This window comes from Mixophyes fleayi, chromosome 2, assembly GCF_038048845.1.
Source record: "Mixophyes fleayi isolate aMixFle1 chromosome 2, aMixFle1.hap1, whole genome shotgun sequence".
NCBI classification, from domain to species: Eukaryota; Metazoa; Chordata; class Amphibia; order Anura; family Limnodynastidae; genus Mixophyes; species Mixophyes fleayi.
Genome location: NC_134403.1, coordinates 47,405,397 through 47,430,134, shown reverse-complemented (window position 1 = coordinate 47,430,134; position 24,738 = coordinate 47,405,397). Strand labels below are relative to the sequence as shown.

The following is a 24,738-nucleotide window of genomic DNA, read 5'->3' as shown; positions in this document are numbered from 1 at the left end:
TTTGGCTCTTCGATAATTCCCCGGAATAAAAATAAATATAATACCAAAAATGTAAAATAAATAATAAAAAAAGTTAATCAAATCCTATTTTCCCTTTTTTTTAGTGATGGAAACCTATCCACTCTGATCCCAAATCTCCCTTCTCATCGACACACATATAATGGGTCAGAGACACAGAGAACATTTATCTGACTTTACCACTAAAGTACTGAACTGTTTAATGTATGGCCAAACCTGTCTGTGTCATGAGATGAATGCTAATGTCATTGTGTAATGTAGAAGAAATAAACAGCAGAACTCAAGGTTTTCTTTACACTGCTGAAAAGATTGTAAATAGACCTTTCCCCAGAACATCAGTTTCAGAATAAGAGAAGTAGAGTTTCTCTATTGCTGACTGAATTATATCAGGCAGCAGATATTTTTCTGGAGACCAAGTTGCACTGAGGCCTATGCCTGGCTTCACATCGGACTCAAATTTGTTTGTGACAATTGGGGGAAAGAATGAATTTTCAATCCACGACACAATTCACTGGTTCCAAGGAGGAGGGCGGGCAATGCAGGTAAATCCTGAACTGTGGACCACCTGCTAGGTGATTGAGACCCCCTGCCTCTGTCCGCTATTGGGTGACCTGGCCATATGCAAGTCCTTTTTCTTGACTTGATTTTTTAAAATCCTCAGTCATCCATTACCATTTATACCTAGCACCCACACTATACACATGACAACACACCACAGGAACCTGGTTAGTATCTGAGACTACCATTAAAAAACAGGAATAGTGCTAATTTTATAAACTTTATATTTTTAAGTGATTTTTTTTTGTTTGCTCTATAAACATGGGCTATTTTTTATTTTTTTTCATTTTAACGCTTTTCCAAAACGCTGTATATGGAAGGGCGATTTTTTAAGTGCATTTCTACTAATGTAATAAGCACACTGAAATGTATGTTGTCCCCTCATTCTTAATGAAATACATTTATGAGTGTTAAATTATAACTACAAAAGAAAAACATAAGAGCCTGAGTCATTAAAGAGATCAATGCAAAAAAAGGAGTAAGTTTGCTCATGGGCAAACCATGTTACAATACAAGGGGTGCAAATTACTTTATTATTTTACACATAAGTTAAACACTGGCTGTTTGTTCATGTAGCACACAAATACTTCATAGTTTTATGTTTACACTGAAACTTAAAGTTGATCTGGTACATGCCCTACTCCAACTATAAATTTGCCCCCACATTTTAAATTTACCTCCCCCTCCACTGCAACATGGTTTTGCCCAGGTGTAAAGTTACTCCTTTTTTATGCTTTGCTCTTCTTAATAGCTCAGGGCCAAAATGAATACTACAGATAGTCCTAAACAAGTGTCAGTAGGGTGACCTTTTTAGTGACATTTTTACTCCCTCTGCCATTGGACCCTGAATCCCACAAAAGTAAGCACAGATTTTTCGGGTGCAATTCCAAAAAATAGAATTTGGCAGCGCACCTATGGGTGCACAAGGTGGATAAGTAGTTGCCTTTGCTTAAACTTAAATGTGCTGCAGGGGATCATTTATTTCTGTGAAGGCTTTAATAACACACGCTACTCTTTAAAATTAATGTTGTGAATGCAACTGCTTAGTGGTCAGGGCCATCTTAACAACATTATGGGCCCCCGGGCAAAGCAGTGCACCGGGCCCCTAGATATAGATATATAGATGTATACAGATATAGATATATAGAGATAGAGATGGATAGATGTACTTGCTCAGTGACACTTGAAGGTTTTTTTGCAGGTTTTTTTCTTTTGCAGGATTATTTATTCTCATTAAGAGCCGTGCCTATGGGGCCCCCTTGCCCGTGGGGCCCCCGGGCAGCTGCCTATCATGCCCAATGGAAAAGATGGCCCTGTTAGTGGTCGTTATCTCTATTCTATTACATGACGGGGATCATTGAGACTTACCAAAAAGGAACCTGCATTTTTGGGGCCACACTGACATTTTTAATATGGCAACATTGCTATTGCAACACATCTACCAGTGTTGATTTCAAAGACTACGTAGTTTACACAATATTTATAGAATCTTTTTTTTGTTTTGTGTATTATGTAACTTTTATTTTCAAACTGTGTGTTGAAATACCTACGATACCTTCATTTATGATAAGTTCTGTTGTGCAGGGTCTCTTGAGGAAAAATCTCCCTGGAATTCAACTAATTGTTGTACTATTAAATAAAAGTTATACAACATCAAGCATATTTAGCAAGGTATCTGTCAACAGAGTAAGGTCACAATGTATTTTCATGCTGGCTTGTACAGTTACCACTATTCCTTAATTTAGTTTTATTGATTTACTTTTGTTTCCTGACAATATTTGTAGTCCAGAGTAATAAACAAATTATGTGCCTCACTGTTTATGGTGTATTAATGCATTGCTGTAGCTAGCTTCATGCTGCCATCAGCCTAGTGCGACAGAAAGGGACCACATGTTTTTGAAACTATAGAAGACTAGAGCTGGCTCTTGCAACTTTATGCAAAAGTGATACTTGTAAAATATAAACCTAATTATCCCCTTATTGCTAATAAATTAACCCATTTGCTGCCAGAGGTTTGCTGACTCACCATAGTCCTCCAACATCATACAGTTTCCTGAAATAAGATATCCTATAAAACTATATTGATATTTTGTTACGCCACACTTTGCTTGTGCAACTTTTGATCAAAAATACATTATTAATTTCCTCCACATCTATGGTCTTGCCGCCAAAATTGCTTTGTTCTGGGACTATGTGGCTGCTTTAATTAGTGATGTTAGACAGGTTCAAATTAGTAAATGTCCCTGGTCCTACCTATTGGGATCTCCACAGGAGGCTCTTGATAAATATGCAGAAAAGCTGTCCACACAAATCCTAAACCCAGCCAGATGCCTAGTGGCTAAGAACTGGAAAATAACAGACCCCCCCCCCCCCCCCATCTAGACAGCATCTCATCAATAAAATATGGTTCCTGGCATCGATGGAAAACAATTTGGCATGCCTAAATAATGAATCCCACAATTTCTCCCAAATCTGGTGTGACTGGTTTATTTACAACAGTCCCTCCAATGCACACAAGCTCTCATCATCAGGACACTGCGTCCCTCTTCCTATTACCTGTCTAATTCGAATGTGGATTCAACTTTCCTTTTCAGTGCTGGGTCATGAGTTCAATTCCTGACCATGGCCTTATCTGTGTGGAGTTTGTATGTTCTCCCTGTGTTTGCATGGGTTTCCTCCGGGTGCTCTGGTTTCCTCCCACACTCCAAAAATATACTAGTAGGTTAATTGGCTGCTATACAATTTTTTACCCTAGTCTCTTTGTGTGTGTGTGTGTGTGTGTGTTAGGGAATTTAGACTGTAAGCTCCAATGGGGCAGGGACTCATGTGAATGAGTTCTCTGTACAGCGCTGCGGAATTAGTGGCGCTATATAAATAAATGGTGATGATGAATTAGAGGTGTGCTGGCCGCTGGGAGTCCCATGTCTTGTCTCAGTTTCCCCCCCTCTCTTATGTCTCTTTCTCTCCTTCCGTTCCCAGTAGCGCACGCAGGGGGGGTTTCTGAGTCTCCAGAAACTTCCCCCACCGCTAACTTAGTGCCCACCATATCGGCACTGTCCTATACAGCAGCCGCGGCGCTGTCAAAGAAGCGTCCGCGGCGGTGCTGTATTATATACAGCACCGTCGCGGATGCTTCTTTGGCAGCGCCGCGGCTGCTGTATAGGACAGCGCTGCCGAAACGGAGCTGCTGCGCATGCGCGGGCGCATGTGCAGCAGCTCTCTCTCGTGGTTTTTTTTTGGGGTTGGGGGGGGAACCCCCCCTGACAATCCTGCATGCGCCCCTGCTTCCCTATTTCAGTACAGAAAATAGACCTCACACTCTGATTCATCTTTCAATAGTTTGGTACTTAAAATGTCGATACAGTTCTGGCTGCCTAATTGTGTACTTATATGCCTCGGTTTTTATGTACATTCTCCTGTGTTAATGCTTGGGCTGCTACACAGCCCCCTCCAGACATATATACTCTTACCTATTTTGGCTTACACGGGCTCTGTATACTGTATGTGTGCTGGTACCCTTTAAATAAAGTTATTAAAAAAAAAAACATTATTAATGAAATAAAACAAACATATTGATTGTAACTAAAAATCTCTCACAAAAAAATACACAAAGGGGCTTATTTAAGAACTGCCGTCTTTTTGCCCTGTTTATTGTCATCTGTCATCCAAAAATCATGTCGGACAGTGCAACAGATAGGAGGCTGTCCCGGCGATGACTCTTACCTAAGGCAGACTGCGGGTTGTGACCTGGGGTCTTTAATGCACATGTACAACCCAGGGTCGCGCATGCGCATTTGGCTTTTGCGTTAAACAGCGCAAGGGAGAGCAGCAACACTGCCGGAGAGGGATCCGACGATTCCCTCACCTGGGATCCTCTCCCCATAGTATTATGGGGACTGCGGTTTAACACGGTACTTTCCTAATGCAGGAGGTACCTCTGGCATTAGGCTTTTCTTAAATGATAATTTTACTTAAAAATGCTTAAACCATGCTTAAAAAAAGCTGTTTCCACGTGGTTTTGATCTTCATAAATAGCCTCCAAATTGCCTATTAAATGTAAAAGTTTAAACTTTGCAGAGTTCATAAATACATTTGCACTTGTAAAACAGCCAAAATCAGAAGATTATACTAACCTAATATTCCTTTATTTATAGGAAATTTTAGTTATTATTTATTTAGTTATTTTTTTATTTTTTGTTATTACATTATTATTATTGTTGTTGATTTGTAAGGCACCACAGTGCTCTGTACCATTAGACAGTGTGGAAAACATCATACAAAGTGGAAAAAATAAATGTAGATGTGAATACAAAGTGTAGTGGGGACCCTGCTCATGAGAGAACTTACAGTCTCATGGGAATAGAGCACAGCTGAGACAAGTGGAGCGAGTGTGGCTCAGAGGGGAGATTGGGACAGAGCCGCGATGGGGCGCAGTGATAAAGCCCTATCTTTTCACTGGCAATAGGGCATTTTACCATTTGATAAGTAGTCCCTAGACATGAATAATAATGTAGAGTTTGATTTAACCCAAAAACAGAAGTGATCAGCTGAACAGAGCATCATACGTTCTCTCCTCAAGGGTGCACAGACTTCAACCTTACTGATAATAGCAACCTAGATTGTTCTTTGTGTGATCAGACAGCTGTAGTAGGTGGATCAATTTAGGATGTATAACATACGTGTCTAACTGGAAGGCAACCTCACAACTGTCCTGATTGGGGGTTCTGTCAGAATTGGGCCATAATGTTGGGAGGTATATATAAATCGATTTACCTTCATCCAATGGTGATTGGGTGCCGTATGATCACATCATTTGCATGGTCATTTAAAGGGTGGGGAAGGTAGTAAGGGGCGGCCAGATGCTTGGGAACCATAATACACGCCCTCAGAGTTGTGACCACGCCCCCAAAATGATAGAACCACGCCCCTGTGGTTACTTGGCCACGCCTCATCACCCTCTCTGTCCTGATTTGCACAGCCACAATGTTAGGAGGTATTACATACGTAATACATCAGTGATGGCACAAGAGTTCTGCGTTTCCACGAGTATACCCCTCAACGACACAGTGATGGGGGACATTATTAGAGTTGAACTAATATTCATTAAAATACAGCTAGTTCAGTCTAGTGTCATCACAGTCCTGATTGGCTGTTTCTGTGACAGTTTCATATATTATTTTAATTTTAAAGATTTATGGGGTTGGAGGATGAAAGTGTTTAGGGGCTAATTAAACTGTGGCTCCAGGATTATCTACAATATAGGCCCATTAAATTACCATCTGAAATTATATCCCTATTTGAATGTAGAGCTGAAGCTGATAGCAAAAACAATGTTTTGTAGAAGATTATAAATAATAGAATTTACACTTGTCAGGCAGTAAAATAGTAATTTGCTGATCCCCTCCACACTACGGCCGTAATGTGCACTTGGCTGCGTCACAGACTTATACAACTTATGCAGCTCATCATTCATTTAACAATAACCACTTGTCTCAGTGCAATGTAAAAGCTTTTAATTGTTGACTGTAATGAACTTCATACATAATTGCTCACATTTTAAAATAGTTTCCAGGGACATGTTGCTGCTGAGTCTGTCCATCTAAGCACGGCCCGTGCAGAACTGTATCAGTGAAACTTGGATCACTACAATGCCCATCGTGTCTTCTTTACTGAATGTGATCATAACAGGCTTTTTTGGAATTCTAGATATTCTTCAGTAGATGTTAAATTAGAAAGCCAAGCGAATAAAATAGAATGACAGTATGCAGAAACTGAGGAATTGTATTGTGCAAAAGTTTCTAGAGACACGTCTTCGAAATCTGGAGCTGTTCCAGCCTGTCAGGCCGGTGCCCAGAAGTTGTTTGTGGGGAATCCCTGGGCTGCTCAGGACGACAAGTGATTCTGGGTCTTGATGGAAGTGCTACATCCATCACGGGGCTGAGACCTCCAGTGAAGTATCAGATTAGCAGGATCGGCTCCGGGTCCATTAAGGCCCTATGCTGATGGCCAGATCAGCGTACAAGTGGCATGGATCTCTGCTCCTGGGGAAAAGTGCGGTCCTAGTGTTCAGCTAGTTGGCTCACATTAGTTGCATCCACCATCTTAGGCATCCTCTTTAACCTAGTGAGAACAAAGTAACCTTGTAAGCATTATCCTTTACTAGGGATGAGATCAAGGATCTAGAGACCCTTTCCCTCACAGTAGCACAAGTGTGACAAAACAAGTTTGATATCTGAACATGAAGACACCCTGGACCTCCTGTTGTCAGACTATTTTGCCTGTGGAACTTTTGCGTAGCTAAAGTGGGACAGTGTCTTTTGACATGCATCCTGGGAAGAGCTTCAGTGTTGGAGTCTAGACTTCTGTTGGTAAATCTGCAGCTCAGAAGAAAGAACTACATGGGTCTTGGATTCTGCAAGTCAGGACAGCCAGGTGACTGTAACTTCTTAAGCTAGTGGGGTAAGAAACAGATAAAATCGTGAACCAGCCTGGCATTTATTTACTGTTTGTATATAGTATTATAGTGTTTTTAGTACAATAAATGTACTATAGTATTTTTCTAACTGCATTTGCCTGAGTGACTATAAGAACCCTAGGAGATACTGAGTAGGCTTCCCTGGCATAGTAAGGCGCCCCTCGGAAGCCAGCAAGTGTGAAGTGGGTATAATTGGGCCAGATAAACCCGGTATCTTCACACCAAGTGTCCCCATCTTGTAGATTACTCAAATTAGTTTCTCAACTGGTCTTATGTCTTGTAATAACTTTCTGTTTAGCAGTCACCAACAGGTTGCAGAGAGTGGAAATAATGTCCTTCAGGAGGGGATTGTATATACATAGATATTCAAGGGCGGTCAGGGTCTTTATATATATATATATATATATATATATATATATATATATATATATATATATATATATATATATATATATATAGGTTTGGGAAGGGAACCATAAATGTGCTTCACTTGGAATCATATAAAGAGGCTGACAGTTGGAAAATCACATTTTTCTTGCAAGGTAGCCAGACGGGTGCAGTGGTCAGATGCAAAGATGTCTAAAATCATCCTGGTGCCTGTTTCAAACTACGGTCAAAAGTGGAGCAGGCATTGACCTGAGGTGAAATCCGAATTATTTAAAAGAAGCGTGTTGGTGGACAGAAGGGTGGTACTCCTAAAGTGAGATTCACAGTGGTCCCAAATGTAACATGTGGAGGCCATAACTAGATGGGATCGCACCACAGGGGCCTAGCTCCGGCCAAGATGCCCACAGTTGATGACATGAGAGAGAACTTTGTAGGAGGAGGCCTCTAGGTTTATTTTAGTTTTCTGCATATAGAAAGTCATATCGAAGGGTAATATAAATCCCCAAATATTTGATTTTGGTGACCACCATGAAAGCGATAGTTGCTTTTTAAACGCTCCACGGTAAAGGGCAGGGGATGTAGTTGTAAGTCGACAGTCAAAATCTGTACACCAAAATGTCTACAGTGATAATGTCTACACAGTTATAAGGTCGACAGTCATAATGTCTACATGTTCATAAGGTCGACAGTTAAAATGTCGACATGTAAAAGGTATACAGGGTTGTACAGATTTGTAAAGTTGACAGTCAAAATGTCGACATAAATCACTAGATTTAAAATGGTACTATATGAAGGACAAAAAGTCAAGAAATGTTATAAAATCAAAACAGTGTACCTCCTCCTCAAACAAGTTAACCATCCCTAATTCTACCACCCTAGGCTGGCACTATTACTGATTTTACCATCACCAGCACGGGCTGGATTCCGTAGGTAGATTGGGTCTGCAAAAAAAGACGGACACCTCTAGGTTTAACCAGCCCCATGTTGATAGCACTAGGGCTCTTCCCACACCCCTTCAGCAGTGGGTATGGGGCAATAATAATTGTTTAACTGAAAAACACATTTTGTCTCTGGTGCACTATAGGTCTTGGCATGCCCGGGCTGCCATTAAGTGTTTGGACATGCTGGCGCTTGTAGTACTACAAGCACAAGCATACCCATGGCTGACAGGGCATGCTGGCACTTGGAAATCCACAAGTGCCAGCATGCTGTCGGACCTGTAGTGCACCAAGTAAAAATTTAAATAAAACACACGCAAGTGTCAAAATTATTTTAATTGGAATAAAAACACCTCTACATTACCCTCTTTATTGCTCACCTAGTCCAGGGTCTTCATGTGCAATAAATAAAAGGATCATTGGCTTGGCAAAATAATAAACCCTCATATGCAACACCTAAGCCTAAGAGCTTTCTGCGCGAATGAGCTCTTACGGGGGTTCAGTCATATTTATAACATGGGGATTTCCCATGGCTTGAACTCAAGATGGGAGTTCATTTTGAATGTCAACATTTCATACCTAACCTGAGGGCAAAAGGTAAATGGCAAGAACATATGGGGTGAGGTAAGCGTGAGGCGTACATCATGGTGAATAGGCACACCTTATACTCCTCTGTCCTTACCTGCACCCCCTTTATATCTGAAGATAGGCTGGGCTTAGACCTGGGGCTTGATAAGCAGTGTGAAAATCAGGGGTGACATTTGCCATGTGTAATAGCAAAAGATCTTGATAGTGTATTGATAGTGTAACGCATCATCACCAAATGTCCCCGTCCCCCCAGTGACCTGACATTAGGAGACAAGGCGTGGGTCTTACAAGAGTTAGTGATATGGACAACTGTGTCATCGGGTTGGCGGAAATTAGCCCTGTGGCGCAAAAGCGTCATCACTGGCTATAGCTGGATCGCAAGGTGACCCAATCCCTGAGCTTGAGAGTGGAGCAGCCATTTTAAGCCAAGACCCGGGAAGATAGCTGGATCCCAGGCTGAGTAAGGGGGGTGCGCGGTGGATGCCATGGGGCCCCAAAACTGTGACTTCACTAGGTTGTCTAGACCCCCACTGGCCTTAAAAGCGGGTCTGAAGAAATGTCTCTTGTTGAATACAGATGTAGGTACGGTCTGCTTATGTGGCACTTGCCATATTGAGACAGACACAACACACTGCAGAATACGTACAATACATATGTGCAATATAAAGTCCCAGTAGTACACAGGAAATAAAAAAGTATTCAATTATTGTCACCTGTTAATAACATAGTAATTAAATAAATAAAAAAACTTTTTTTAAAAGGTATTTTTTTATTTGTATTCCCCCCTCAAAATACATTTATCAGGATGTTATTAATACAAAACAGAAAGAAAGTTGTCAGCGCTTATCCTTTAAACTGCATATCTGTAGGTGTCTAGCAAAATGAAAACATGAGGTATTAGTTCATATTTTGATCAAAAGACTTAAGCCTGCATCCCACGTCAAGGGTACCTCATTATATGCAGGTCCTACACTGACCTATATGCTTTAAACACTATTAAAATGCAGTTAAAATCAGATGCACTCACCTCCCAGGTATAGGGGTTTACATCTAGCAAAGGTTGGCTTGTGAGCCACACCCAAATGTGCCTTAAATAGGCTTGATGGACAGCTGCTATGACAAAAAGGCAATATTTTGAAACAAAACCAGAGAAAAATAAGCCCGCGCTCGGTATATCCCATATTGTATGTGGTACCAGCTGCATGACAATATAAATGCCCATATATGTATACAAAACAGAAAGAAAGTTGTCAGCGCTTATCCTTTTCTCTGGTTTTGTTTCAAAATATTGCCTTTTTGTCATAGCAGCTGTCCATCAAGCCTATTTAAGGCACATTTGGGTGTGGCTCACAAGCCAACCTTTGCTAGATGTAAACCCCTATACCTGGGAGGTGAGTGCATCTGATTTTAACTGCATTTTAATAGTGTTTAAAGCATATAGGTCAGTGTAGGACCTGCATATAATGAGGTACCCTTGACGTGGGATGCAGGCTTAAGTCTTTTGATCAAAATATGAACTAATACCTCATGTTTTCATTTTGCTAGACACATACAGATATGCAGCTTAAAGGATAAGCGCTGACAACTTTCTTTCTGTTTTGTATACATATATGGGCATTTATATTGTCATGCAGCTGGTACCACATACAATATGGGATATACCGAGCGCGGGCTTGTTGCCAAGCAGCTGGTACCATATATAATGTGGGATATACCGAGCCCGGGCTTATTTTTCTCAGGATGTTATTAATGTCTGCTGTACATAAAATGCATTTTTACAGTTGCTCTTGATTGCAAACACATGTTCTAGCATATATACACAGTCATCATCATCATCATCACTCAGCACTTACACCTGATCTGTAGTTGGTGCAAATGATACGACTGAAGCACACATATCTTAGAAATGCCCAAAGCTTGATTCGAATACTGCTGCTTTGGGGGCCTCATTGTACATTAACTAGGCGCATACACCCCTTAAACTGTAGGGTGACGGAAGTGTTCTTTACGTTCTAAGATGAATTGGATGTACTTCATTGGCGTTTAGTTCATTTCTGGGCTTGCACAGTGCAATTTAACGTTAATATGCCATGTATCAATAATTTGGATAGGATCATAAATTGCTATGGCAGAGTCAGATTTAATGGTTAGGACATAGCTTTGTGAGAGTTTTGCTCTCAGCTTAGACACCAATAACCTCTTCAGTTAATGATATTGGCCAGAACGTGTTTATGCTTTATAATTGTATTAAAATATCATTTTGTATATCCAATTCTCTATCTTTACATATACACATGTCATGCGCCCAGGAACCGAATCCAGTTTTTCAATATCATTAACTTTGGAGAGTGGGGACCCCCTCAAACACCATATAGGTTCCACCTTGTAGCAGCATTACCATAAAATATGAAGAGCGGCCTGACCTATCTGTATTTTTACCAATAACCTCTTCGCCTTATCCCCTTTTTCATAAAAGGTCTGATTTAGCCATTAGCTGGAACTCTTGGCCTTGACGAAGGCCAATCTCTCTCTTTTCTGCTATTAATCAGTTACAGCCCTCAGAGCCTGTAGCCTTATGGATCTTCTCTAATCAGACACCCATCTCAGAGCCTCAAGTACTTTCTCTGATCTAGCATTTTTAGCGTAGCCTACGGCTCTGATCAAGCTACCTCGGGTCACTGCCTTATGGGCGTCCTAGAGTAGCATAAGTTGGATAGCTGTCCTTCTTATTTTTTATTCAGATTGTGATGCTTCAGAATGTTTGTTGGTACTCATACCTTCAGGATGCTGAAAACACAATCTTCCCTGTATAGGCATGACGCTGTAATCTGATTTAATGTATGCAGCACCCACCCATCTGATTACATTAGGGATTGTGTATAATCAGATTCCGTGTAATCTCGTTGCGACAACGGCATGTGTTGACTGTACCCAGCAGAGGCAGGCCTTACTATGTCCCGTCTATGGAAGAAATGCAGCTCTATAGGTAATTTCATTGTGTCTTTATATTTAAAAATATTTCTAATAAAGATGAGAACTTGGAGTGAGAAAAATAAATCGTGCAGCCCTGCAGACAGATGGGTAGACAGTAATTCTTTAATCCTGTATTAACTGGTAGCAGCAGGATACTGAAAGTCAAGATAATGCAAAAAAAATATACATAGAAAAAAATTATTGGAGCTAAGTTCTGTTCACAAACAACAATAGCTTTCTATCTATAGCAACAGTGCATGAAAAGTAAAATATATGGGCTTCTATTAGGGTATAGAACGTTTACATATACTTGTAAATAATAAAAGATACGTTACATTAGACTGTTGGGTCAACTTGTATTCTTGGTTTAATGTAAAAGTATCTCCCTTGTCTCCCTCTTGACTGCAGTGTTTCTTGCGTGGAGCGTGCTGGAGGCAGGAGAGGGGACTTGGTTATTGGAAATAGCTAAATCCCATCTTACACAGCCATTCTACCACACAGCAATAAATGAATGGTAAATCATGCAGAGTAACGAGGCTGAGGGTTGTAAGCAGTCAGAGGAAGGTGCGGAGAATATATAATGGGAGATTGACCCACTGACACTTTATTAACATTGTTGACTTAGTTGTAGAACGTAAAGCTGGGTATACACTACAGTAATTTCATACAATCATTGTGCAGATCACATGATAAACGATCGTTTGGTCAGATATTGCATTAGCGTGTACACTCCCATGATCATATTTTATCATACCAAAGCACAAATCATATCTTTTTAATTGATTTTCTAATTTTCCTAAAAATCCTGATTAATGATGGAACGATGTCCAGCACTTTAGGCAGATCTCTATGGAGTTTACAGAGTCATGATCTTTTCAGCAGATGGTTATGAGAGATGAAGAGCACAGATCTGCAGGTAAATCTTGTAGACATGAATCGACAGGCTCATTGGGACTTTCAGTTGTTGGTAAAATCATTACAGAAATCGCATCTACAGTAATTTTCTGTAGTGTGTATCTAGCTTGAGGCTACCCCCATGGAGTCGTTTATTTGCATATTTGAATTGATTGATTTGAGTTTTCGTTAAAGAGTTTTTTTTAACATTGAGTTTACTTCATTGACTTTAACATGTCTTCCTTAAAGTTTTACTAAATACTGTATTTGTTTTAAGCTAACTCCTGTACTTTCAAATTAGCACCAGACAGAGTTGTGAGACAGAGGGCTAGATTTACTAAGAATCGTGTTTGGTTGCGGTTTGAAACCGCCATCCATCGCCGGCGGTTTAGTAGTCCAAACCGCCACATTTACTATAGGGCGGCTTGAGGCTTCAATTTAAATTGACTGGCGATGTATGGCGGATTGAAAAAGCTAAACCGCCGGCGGTTCGGATGAAACCGCCATCAAAACCGCCATCCAAAAGACAGGACAGGACAGTTTTAATACCTGCTTCAGAATGGCTAGATAGCTTAAATATGCTGGTTGAACTATTTTGCCATTCAGAACATAAGAGAAAGCACCATTGACATTTAAATTATGTTGGTAATCATTATTTATTGATTAAGGGGCAAAATGAATTAAATATTAACTTATGAGGGAATAAAAAAATTTCATTATAATAAGGGGATAAAATTACTTAATTATTATATTATTTGGACAATATGTAATGACAAATTGTGCAACATAAATAATTATATCCACCATTAACAATCAGTTAATATTATTATATATTCACATTTTCTACATAATATAATGCTATAATAGTGTCCTTTTTAAAAAAAAAATAAAAAAAAAAAATTCTCATAAATTTATATTACATTTATTTTGTCCCTTTATAAAAAAATAATGATTTGCCAAATGATTAAAATATCAATGGTGCTTTCTCGTCTATTGAAACCACCTCTTTCATTTTGGCCGTTTGGATGGCTGTTTTGTGGCGGTTTTGAAAACCCCAGCTTAGTAAATCCAGCTGTTTGTATGGTCATCATTGTTAAAATTGGGATGGCGGTTTGTAAAGTGGTGGTTTTGAAAAATGTCATTTCTGGCTGTTTTGACGGCGGTTTGGGCTTTAGTAAATCCGGCGGTTTCAAAACCGCCGGAAAACTAGCCGAAAACCGGCGGTTTGATCAAACCGCTCTTTAGTAAATCTAGCCCAGAGTGTCTTTGTGTTGTGCTTGTATATGGCCTCTGAATTATTTAAAAAAATAAAAAATAAAAATCTGCCTGATTATGTAAATACAGGGCTGAAAAACACAGAAGGACGCTAGAATGAGAAAGCAAAAGTGTAAAAGTGGCAGAAGGGCATATACAAGTCAATATATTAAAGTTGTCTGGAGGTGGAACTAATCTTCAGAGACCATGCTCAATTAAACAAAAATGCTTTTCATTAGAAGACACCATATTCCTTATGTGGAAATTGTGCAATTGCACACAATGATGCTCCAGAAAATATTTACGTGATTAAGCTTTTAAAAAATCTTTGTGGACGTAGCTTTAAGCAGGTAGGACATAGTGCTAAATTTGCTGATAATGCAGTGTGACAAAGAATTGCCACAGATGTTGGCTGCAGTCATCTGTCTACTGAACGAGACATAATTCATATCCCTAATTAATAATGCAATGAATTGCAAATCATTGTTGCTCATTTTTGTGCTGCTTTATGTTGGAAATAAGTCACTTATAAATGCTGTATTTAACATATCTACGCATCCCAAGTAGGCTCCAGTCGGCAATGTGTTTGAACAAGCGCTAATCTTGGCTTTTACAACCCTTCCTTAGCTTGACAATTACTACAACTGACCTTGGCAGACAGCCAAGGACATCAGCAGGCTGAAATATTTCATATATTAAAAATAAATAACCCTTGGAGGGGAATTCAATTGACCGCAAGTTTTTTTTAACACCGCATTAATTCATTTTAACACGGTTTTTTATCATTTTCGAGCATGTTAACTTTACCCACGATTCAATTCCATTTTTAACTGAATTCCCCCCTAGTGCTGCAGTGAAGTTTAAATAATACTGTATTTCTGCCATTAGGCCCCTTCCCTACTGATGTTGCATTTGTGTCAAAAAATACAAGTGCAAACGGCATATAAACATGTATAAACGCTTTGCGTTTGTGCGTGTGTCTACTTAATATGCAGCACTATGCACCTGATGCACTCACATGCATCAGCAGAGGCATTGAGAGTACAAACAGCACGGAACTTTTCCCATTAATTTCAATGTTTCCTTCATTTCAATGGGGTATCCAGCTTGTGTACTACATGTAGAAACTACATTGAAATGAATGAGCCATTTAAATGAATTGGAAAGCTCCAGTAATAATTTAATAATTAAAAGATGATGCAGCATTCCCTTCAACCCCCAAATTCCTCAACCAGCCCCAGTGCTAGACAATCTAGGGAGGTTTGTACTATACGAAGGAAGCCACAAGTGTGAGTTTCCTTGTCAGACTGGTCAACTGGTATGGGAAATGGGGGCAGCAAAGAACAGCATGGTCCCCTTCCAAAAACTACCAGCTTGTGCTGAAAGGTGATGGCGCTATTATCAGCCCCCTGGGCTATGAGGGCCAGGATGAGGAGTAACATTATGACCACTGTAATCCTAGTGGTTCCAGTCAGCTGGATCGCTGGGGGAGAAAGACTTCGCCAGGACAGACAGTATTAGATTCCACTGTGCGGGGAGAGAACCTTGTTAAATATCTGCAAAACTATATTTATTGCTGAGAGAGAATGCTAGTTAATGCTGATTTTGGGTGGCCCTTCATAAATAGAACCCTAGATATTTTGTGGGCCACACAATTAGAAAATATTGTAAAAGAGGCAATTCCGAACAAAATATATTGCAAATCTGACCATCGGTGGACCACAAAAAATAGACTTAGGGACCCTAGTTGAGAACCCAACCATTTATATAGCGCTAGCATATTCCACGGCGTTTTACAATTGGGTACAAACATAGTGATAAAACAACACAGGGGAATACAGAGAGATAAGGGAGCCCTGTTTGCAAGCTTACAATCTATGGGACAATGGCAGTTTGATATATGAAGTTAAGTGCTACTTATTGCGTAACGGTCCAGCCAGATTGCAAAGGTAAAAAGTGCTTAGTGCTCTATATGATCCAGTCAGGGAGTCAGAGAGTTGTTGTTTTGTGTGAACTGTGTAAAGGGTGGTAATAGGGTACCCCAGTGAGGTTAACAAGGTGGTTGAGGAATTCTATTATCATTGGCAAAAGCTGGGGCACAATATTCTTTCTTGGGGGGAGAAATGTGGCTAAGCTGCCGTTTATCACTTTGTCGTTTTGACATTACCATACAGAAATACTTTTTGCAAATGCAATTTTAATAAAGAAACCCTACCGGATATTATTATTAGAAGTTTACAAGCAGTTACATGAGCATATAAGGCCATGTGTTTATACAGTGGTCATGGAATATTTATAACAATTTATTGTAGGTGGTATTTATATTTATTTCAGGGGGTATTACAATGCACTATGTTTATATAGTATATATAATAGACAATTTAGACCCGTCAGATCTACTTGAACTGCATCTCTTACTGGAAATGGTACCATCGCTACCAGTCAAGTGACCCTGCTGCTCTAAGCTATTCCACTTTACTTACCAGCGAGACAAGTGTGCACACACCTCACAGTCCCCCAACTTACTCTGATGGCTTTGGGAAATGTGAGATGCTAAGATGCTATCCTGATGTAATAAGCATCTGGGAAGGTGAAGAATGTACAATCACCTAATTCTGACTGCAGAATATACAGATAGAGATATAAAGCTGCATTATACTGAAAAGTTATTGCATTTTGATAGGTTTAGTGATGTTGATAGGTTTCAATTAATTTTAGCCCTAATGGATGCTTTAAACACTATTTAATAAAATCCAAACAGATGTTAAGTGATATGGGAGAAAGCACCATAAAACGTCACAAAATACATTATATAATTATGTATTCAGCTATTTGTGGTCATAACGTTTACTCTTATTTGTTTTTCTGTTGTACCCTAATTACACCATCTTATCTTTGCTTGTGCCTGACCTTTTTGATATACACTTACAAAAATGTTATGATACAGCAGAAACCCGGGACTGCGTCATCAGTCCGTGAGACTGTTATAAGCCTCAGTCGCAGGAGCAGCGTGGCTTCAAATTGTTACCTTGGGAGCAGCCATGATGGTCTAACTCAACCAAGCCTCCTCATACTCGCAGAAATCTTAATTCTATTAATCTTCAACAATTTTCCACCTCTCTCCAATACCTTCTCTTCCCTATCTCTACATTCTCATTTTCACCTAACCTTAGCAACGGCCCTTGATCAAGTGGCTCCAGCGACACTACATACTACACGTCGACTTCGATGTCAACCGTGGCACACCAAAGCAACACGAAATCTTCAAAAACTTTCCCGTAAAGCAGAACGTCACTGGTGTAAATCTCGAACCTCTAATGACTTCTTCACATATACTTCTGTCTACCACTCCTATCGAAATGCTCTGGACACTGCAAAACAAACATACTTTCAATCTCTTATCTATGCTCAGGCTTCTAACCCCAAACGCCTTTTCAATACATTTAATCATCTTCTCAATCCTCCCACCCCGAACCCTCCATCTACTATCAGTGCTCAGGATCTTGCTTCCTACTTCAAGGACAAGATTGACAAGATCAGACTAGAAATGGTATCCTCTTCCTCAACAAGCCATCAGCTCAATTCCTTCCCACTACCCTCTGACACCCTCTCTTCATTTGACCCCACAAATGAAGAGGAAATTTCTACGCTCTTCTTATCTTCCTACTCTACCTCCTGTCCTCTTGATCCTATTCCCTCGCAAATTGGTAGATCCCTGTCTTCTGTGCTCATTTCACCTCTAACTCAAATCTGTAATCTCTCACTCTCTACTGGCATCTTTCCATCACTATACAAGCATGCAGTGATTACTCCTATTCTAAAAAAACAAAACTCTGACCCAAACTCTCTCTCAAATTACTGTCCCATCTCTCAGCTCCCTTGCCCCTCCAAGCTTCTAGAGAGACTTGCCTATACTCGCCTCACACGCTTTCTTTCTGCAAACAACCTGTTGGATCCTCTTCAGTCTGGCTTTCGTTCTCAACACTCCACAGAGACTGCGCTGACCAAGGTTGTTAATGATCTGATCACTGCTAAGACTGAACGCCATTACTCTCTCCTAATTCTCCTGGATCTCTCGGCTGCATTTGACACCGTTGACCACTCTCTTCTCATACAAACGCTGCAATCCCTAGGTCTTCAAGACACTGTTCTATCCTGATTCTCATCCTACCTCTCTAATCGCTCTTTCACTGTTAATTTCTCTGGAGCCACCTCTGCTCCGCTTCCCCTATCAGTTGGAGTACCACAAGGCTCGGTACTAGGTCCTCTGCTGTTCTCTATCTATACCGCCTCTCTTGGAAATCTAATAAGTTCCTTTGGCTTTCAGTATCATCTCTATGCGGATGATACCCAAATCTATCTAGCCTCTCCTGATGTCTCGACATCTGTGTTGTCCCGTGTAACTGACTGTCTTTCTGCCATATCATCTTGGATGTCCTCTCGTCAACTCAAACTTAATCTTTCTAAAACAGAGTTAATAATATTCCCACCCGCCAACAAGAGCATACCTGACATTTCTATCTCTGTTGATAACATGACCATAAATCCCACCCCACAAGCTCGCTGCCTAGGTGTAATCCTTCATTCATGCCTATCCTTTGTTCCCCACATTGACTCTATATCTAAATCATGTTACATACATCTAAAGAACATTTCCAGAATCCGCACATATCTCACACAAGACACTGCTAAAACCTTAATTCATGCACTAATCATCTCCCGCATTGACTATTGCAATTCCCTCCTTACTGGTCTTCCCAAAAACAGACTCAAACCCCTAAAATCTATTTTGCATGCTGCGGCAAGACTGATTTTCCTTGCAAATAGGTATTCCTCTGTTGAATCACTCTGTATGTCTCTACACTGGCTGCCTGTCTTCTACCGAATCCAATATAAAATACTTTTACTAACCTACAAGGCCATCAACAAAGCTGCACCAACATACATCTCCTCTCTTGTCTCAAAATATCTCCCAACTCGGCAACTCCGTTCTGCAAAAGATCTGCGTCTCTCATCCACCCTCATTACATCCTCCCATTCCCGGTTACAGGACTTTTTTCGGGCTGCACCCACTCTATGGAACTCTCTCCCTCGCACAATAAGACTCTCCTCTGGTCTACAAAATTTCAAGCGTTCTCTGAAAACCTACCTATTCAGACAAGCTTATAATATTCCTCAACCACCCTCTTAACCTCACTACCTTTAGCCTGTTACACAATTTCACACAAGACAACTACCCCCTGACCAACATTGTTGTGTGACAGGATCATTTAGCTTATGAGTCACCTTACCTTTGCAGTCTGGATGGGCCAAGATGCAAAATGTATACTTAACCTCATGTGTCAATCTCCCATTGTCCCATAGATTCTAAGCTTGCGAGCAGGGCCTTCTCACCTCTTTGTCTGTTTTACCCAGTTTGTTTATTAGTTTATTATGTTTGTCCCCAATTGTAAAGCGCTACGGAATATGTTGGCGCTATATAAATAAATGATGATGATGATGATGGAATCTGCTGTTTAATGTGTTCAGGCTCTGCATCTTAGACACAGCTGTCAATCATCCAATTAGACTCCTGCTATTGGGTATGTGTGCTTTAAAGACCCTGACCTTTGGATTGTATTTTGAACTTTGCTAGAACTCAGCCTGCTCTGACTTTGAATTGACGTTTGTTAGACACTGATGCTTATTCTCCTTGGGCCTCCCCTTGTCATATCCTCACAGCACGATACTAGTGAACCTAAGTCTGCTCTACCTAGAGCTTTATACCTGGGGCACCCAATAATTAGTGAGCAACTTGTGCTCTATGAGAATGGTGGCTGCTATAGGGAAAGACCTCTGCAAGCTGGTTCTAGAGGTCTTAGAGTTGGCATACCAGTATCGTAACACACACATGGAATACACATACATGGGACACACACACACACACACACACATGGGACACAAACACACAGACAGACATATAGATCTGCCTGTTTTCTGAGACAGATGCTGAGAATGGTGTTGAGTAATGAAGAAATGAATAGTAGAACTCCTGGTTTGTTCCTTCTGCTGAGGGGATGTTCCTAAATAAAGTTTCAGGTAAATTGAATTCTATTTGAATGTGTGTCTCTATAATTGAGTCATGCCTGGCCAACATGTGGCTCTGTAAATACATGCCCCAGCATGGTCTGCCAGCCAATAGCTAGATGATGGCAAGCAGGGTATACAAGGCCAGGACTAAGTTATACAGGTGGCAGCCATTTCTCTGGAGACCAAAATGCACTGAAGCCTATGATCACCAAGAACACCAAGTGGTGAGTTAGACTGAGCAATGGAGAAGTACCGGTATGTTATACAGTAGTAAACAAGTCCACTCTGAACACACACACACTTACAGAACCAGCAACGTTTAGGGAAAAACCACTGCATCTTATTAATGTCTTATATAAGTGGTAGTGCCACATTTAGAAAAATGGGTATAATTTATAATTGTAGCTCATGAAAATGATAACTTGTATGTTCTGCTCACTAAAATTGTAAGAAAACAAGATTATGTTGCGTGTTATGTTGCCCAATTCCAAGAATTCGCTAGTACCACTCCCACCTTCACTTTTCATCCCCCATGAGAAATCATTTTCCCAATCCAATATCTGATATATTATTTAAATCTCTTCATTTTCACATAACGAAACATGGGCCGCACATTAACAGTAACTTACGTGGACAATAGTATGTGATGAATATAGATCTTATCCATGGCCACCGAATGCCAAGCTGGGGTTCCAGTATGACTAGCCACCAGAACATCTGATATATTAATGTGTTCCTCAACCAAAAATAAATCTGCAAATGGTTATCTGAAAATCCGTCTCTGACAGCACTAACTGTGCCTTGTAGGGTCAAACTTTTTGCTGAACAACCATTTGTTTCTGATTTGGCCACAAATACGTGTGGCCCAATTGGACATTTTAACACCTGGGGGTAAATGTATGAACATGCGGGTTCTCCAACACCCGCGTGTTCAGCGTGTTCGGCGATTAAATTTCAAGCAAAGGGGAACTTCCCTTTACAATGCAGCGCCGCTTGAAATTTAATCGCCGAACATGCTGAACACGCGGGTGTTGAAGAACCCGCATGTTCATACATTTACCGCCTGATAATGAAAACTTGTATTTTCTGATCACTAAAATTGCAGATTCCAGATTCTGTTGGTCAAAGTATGGACAGAAATAATCAGTAGTAGAAGTCCTTTTTGACTTTTTAAAGTGCTTTGACTGGTGTCACATAGGGATGAGTAATATACCAATATTATAGTAATAAAAAAATGACAGTAAGGTGATGTGGCTATTTTCTATTATTGCGACATTAATTGACCATGTGGAGCTTTGTTTTCTCCCGCGTCTTGGTCTCATTTAAATCCCAGGGCAACCGCAACACAGGAAACAAAGACTCTGTGGTCGCTGAAGTGAGTCACTTTGCCCGATTGCTACACATTGCTCGGAGTCAAATGCACATAAAATGAAATAAACATATCTGCAACAAATATTTAATATAATACATAAGTAATTTGAGTGTTTTTTTTTTCATTTATACTATGTTAATTCTAGGTGTATGATCCATTTTAGGTTATATTAACCGCCAACAGCCATGTATATATCCTGTAAGTAAAATAAACTGTTTAATAGACTTCATAAATAAATTGCAGAAGGTAAAGTGGGGTGTCCCTGCTGAAATACATTACATTACAGCAGGGGCCTCTTGGGATCAGTAATCATTGTGTAGGGCCAGACTTCTGCATCCTGTCAACATACTATAGCCCGGGGCTATTCTGAAAAGTCATTTTCCATTTGATTGTGCATTATTTAACAGGCATTACCTTGCTGTTCCATAAGGGACTCTTTCTAAATATATATCTTCAGTCTGTAGTATTGCATGCAGACATGTGCACAGTAGTAGACACACAGGTGTAAGATACAAGAGGAATATCATCTGCATATATGTCTACTCATTATATCTCCTGATATTTGTTTGTTTTGTTTTGAATCAAGCAATCAAGTGTTCTTATTGAGTATTTAAACACACAATGATATCATAACAAATCATTTGCTGATATTTCATTGTGAGTTATGTATCCCTTTAGCTAAGCCAAAGAGCTGTTAATTCCCCCATTCTACTGAGCCAGCCTTGAAAAGGCTGCTGTTAGTGATCAAGTAAGTGGGTGGCTGGGAGCATCTTTTGTTTGTTAGTTTTTGCATTGTTACCTTTTGTGTTTATTTTTAGCTGTATGTCAGCCTGGGTGTCACAGGTTTATTATGTGTGTAGTGTGTAGTCCGTGAGATAACCACGCGCTGCTTGCACTGTAACCCTTTATTCTCAGAATGAGCCCTTGGGGAGGAGGATAGAACAAGCATTTCTGTAATAAATGCAGGTAGAGACATGCATGTGTCTGATATAATGCAGCCGTAGACATGTATGTGTCTGATATAATGCAGCCGTAGACATGTGTGTGTCTGATATAATGCAGCCATAGACATGTGTGTGTCTGATATAATGCAGTTATAGACATTTATGTGTCTGATATAATGCAGCCATTGACATGCGGAATTAGTGGCGCTATATAAATAAATGATGATGATGATGATATATGTGTCTGATATAATGCAGCCATAGACATGCATGTGTCTGATATAATGCAGCTATAGCCATGCATGTGTCTGATATAATGCAGCTATAGACATGCATGTGTCTGATATAATGCAGCCATAGACATGTATGTGTCTGATATAATGCAGCTATAGACATGTATGTGTCTGATATAATGCAGCTATAGACATGCATGTGTCTGATATAATGCAGCCATAGACATGCATGTGTCTGATATAATGCAGCCGTAGACATGTATGTGTCTGATATAATGCAGCCATAGACATGTGTGTGTCTGATATAATGCAGCCATAGACATGTGTGTGTCTGATATAATGCAGTTATAGACATTTATGTGTCTGATATAATGCAGCCATTGACATGCAGAATTAGTGGCGCTATATAAATAAATGATGATGATATATGTGTCTGATATAATGCAGCTATAGACATGTATGTGTCTGATATAATGCAGCTATAGACATGTATGTGTCTGATATAATGCAGTTATAGACATGTATGTGTCTGATATAATGCAGCTATAGACATGTATGTGTCTGATATAATGCAGTTATAGACATATATGTGTCTGATATAATGCAGCCATAGACATGCATGTGTCTGATATAATGCAGCTATAGCCATGCATGTGTCTGATATAATGCAGCTATAGACATGCATGTGTCTGATATAATGCAGCCATAGACATGTATGTGTCTGATATAATGCAGCTATAGACATGTATGTGTCTGATATAATGCAGCTATAGACATGTATGTGTCTGATATAATGCAGCCATAGACATGCATGTGTCTGATATAATGCAGCTATAGACATGTATGTGTCTGATATAATGCAGCCATAGACATGTATTTGTATGATATAATGCAGCCATAGACATGTATTTGTATGATATAATGCAGCCATAGACATGTATTTGTATGATATAATGCAGCTATAGACATGTATGTGTCTGATATAATGCAGCTATAGACATGTATTTGTATGATATAATGCAGCTATAGACATGTATGTGTCTGATATAATGCAGCCACAGACATGTATTTGTATGATATAATGCAGCTATAGACAGGCATTCGTGAGATTACATGACATCTCCAAGCAGCAGATCTCTGTGATGTGTACAATCTCATCCTGTCTTCTTGGACTTCATCCCCATCACTGCTGCCGTCTCCTCCTCCCTCCGCATCTCTCAAGCAGTGCTCCTATATACTCTCCCCTCCCTCACCTAACAGCTCCCCGTGCCTCCTTCCCGGCCACTCCTCTCTGCTTATCTGCTCTACCCCTCCCCTGCCCCGGTCATATATCAGGCCCCCTGATCGCCGGCTAATCTCTGTCCTCCTCCCCGGCAGGTCCGGTCTACACATCCACGGGCTACAAGAAAGCAGATGATGAGATGTCCGGGGCCGCGTCCAGCGCTGACCAGGTGGAGGCAGCTGCCCGCATTATCCTCATCAATCAGCCCCAGACCTGCAAGTTCAGGGACAACCGGGTGAGGTGAGTCAGACACCCCGGGGTGCAGGGTGACCAGAAGTAACACCATAGGGACTGCCTGTCCTCTCACTACTTGTCCCTCATAATGACCGTGTTCCTCTAGTTTACTCCATTCGGCTGCTCCATACTGTCACTAACTTCTTATAGTTACAGCAATTCACTTACTGAACACATGTCATGTTAGGTGAATTATAAATAATAATAGTCCTGAAAGATGCAGAGATCTGCTTAGATTTGCAATACAGTGCTCTGAAATGACCCAAGAATTGTAGACATGTAAATATACAGTATAAATCAATATGACATAATATTACTTCATCCATTTCCCATGCAATGTTACCTTGCATGCTGTTACCTATTATTATTGTTAGTATCCATTATCTGTAAAATGCTAATATATCCTACAGCATTGTTGAGTTAGAAAACAAAGCCTACACAAACTTAAACATAATGATCCTGATTCATTAAGAAAAGTAAAACAAAAAAATGAGTAACTTTGAACCTTGGCAAAACCAT

The 24,738-nt window shown here is 40.2% G+C and overlaps 1 protein-coding gene across 1 annotated transcript in view; it reads left to right on the top strand.

Annotated features, from left to right (window-relative positions):
- The window catches only part of ATP8A2 (ATPase phospholipid transporting 8A2), a 612,290-nt gene that overhangs the window by 25,312 nt on the left and 562,240 nt on the right, over positions 1 to 24,738 (top strand). Inside the window, exon 2 of the mRNA XM_075198918.1 lies at positions 24,081 to 24,225. Within this exon, the coding sequence (XP_075055019.1) occupies positions 24,081 to 24,225 (145 nt within the window). The remainder of the gene's footprint in view (positions 1 to 24,080; positions 24,226 to 24,738) is intronic.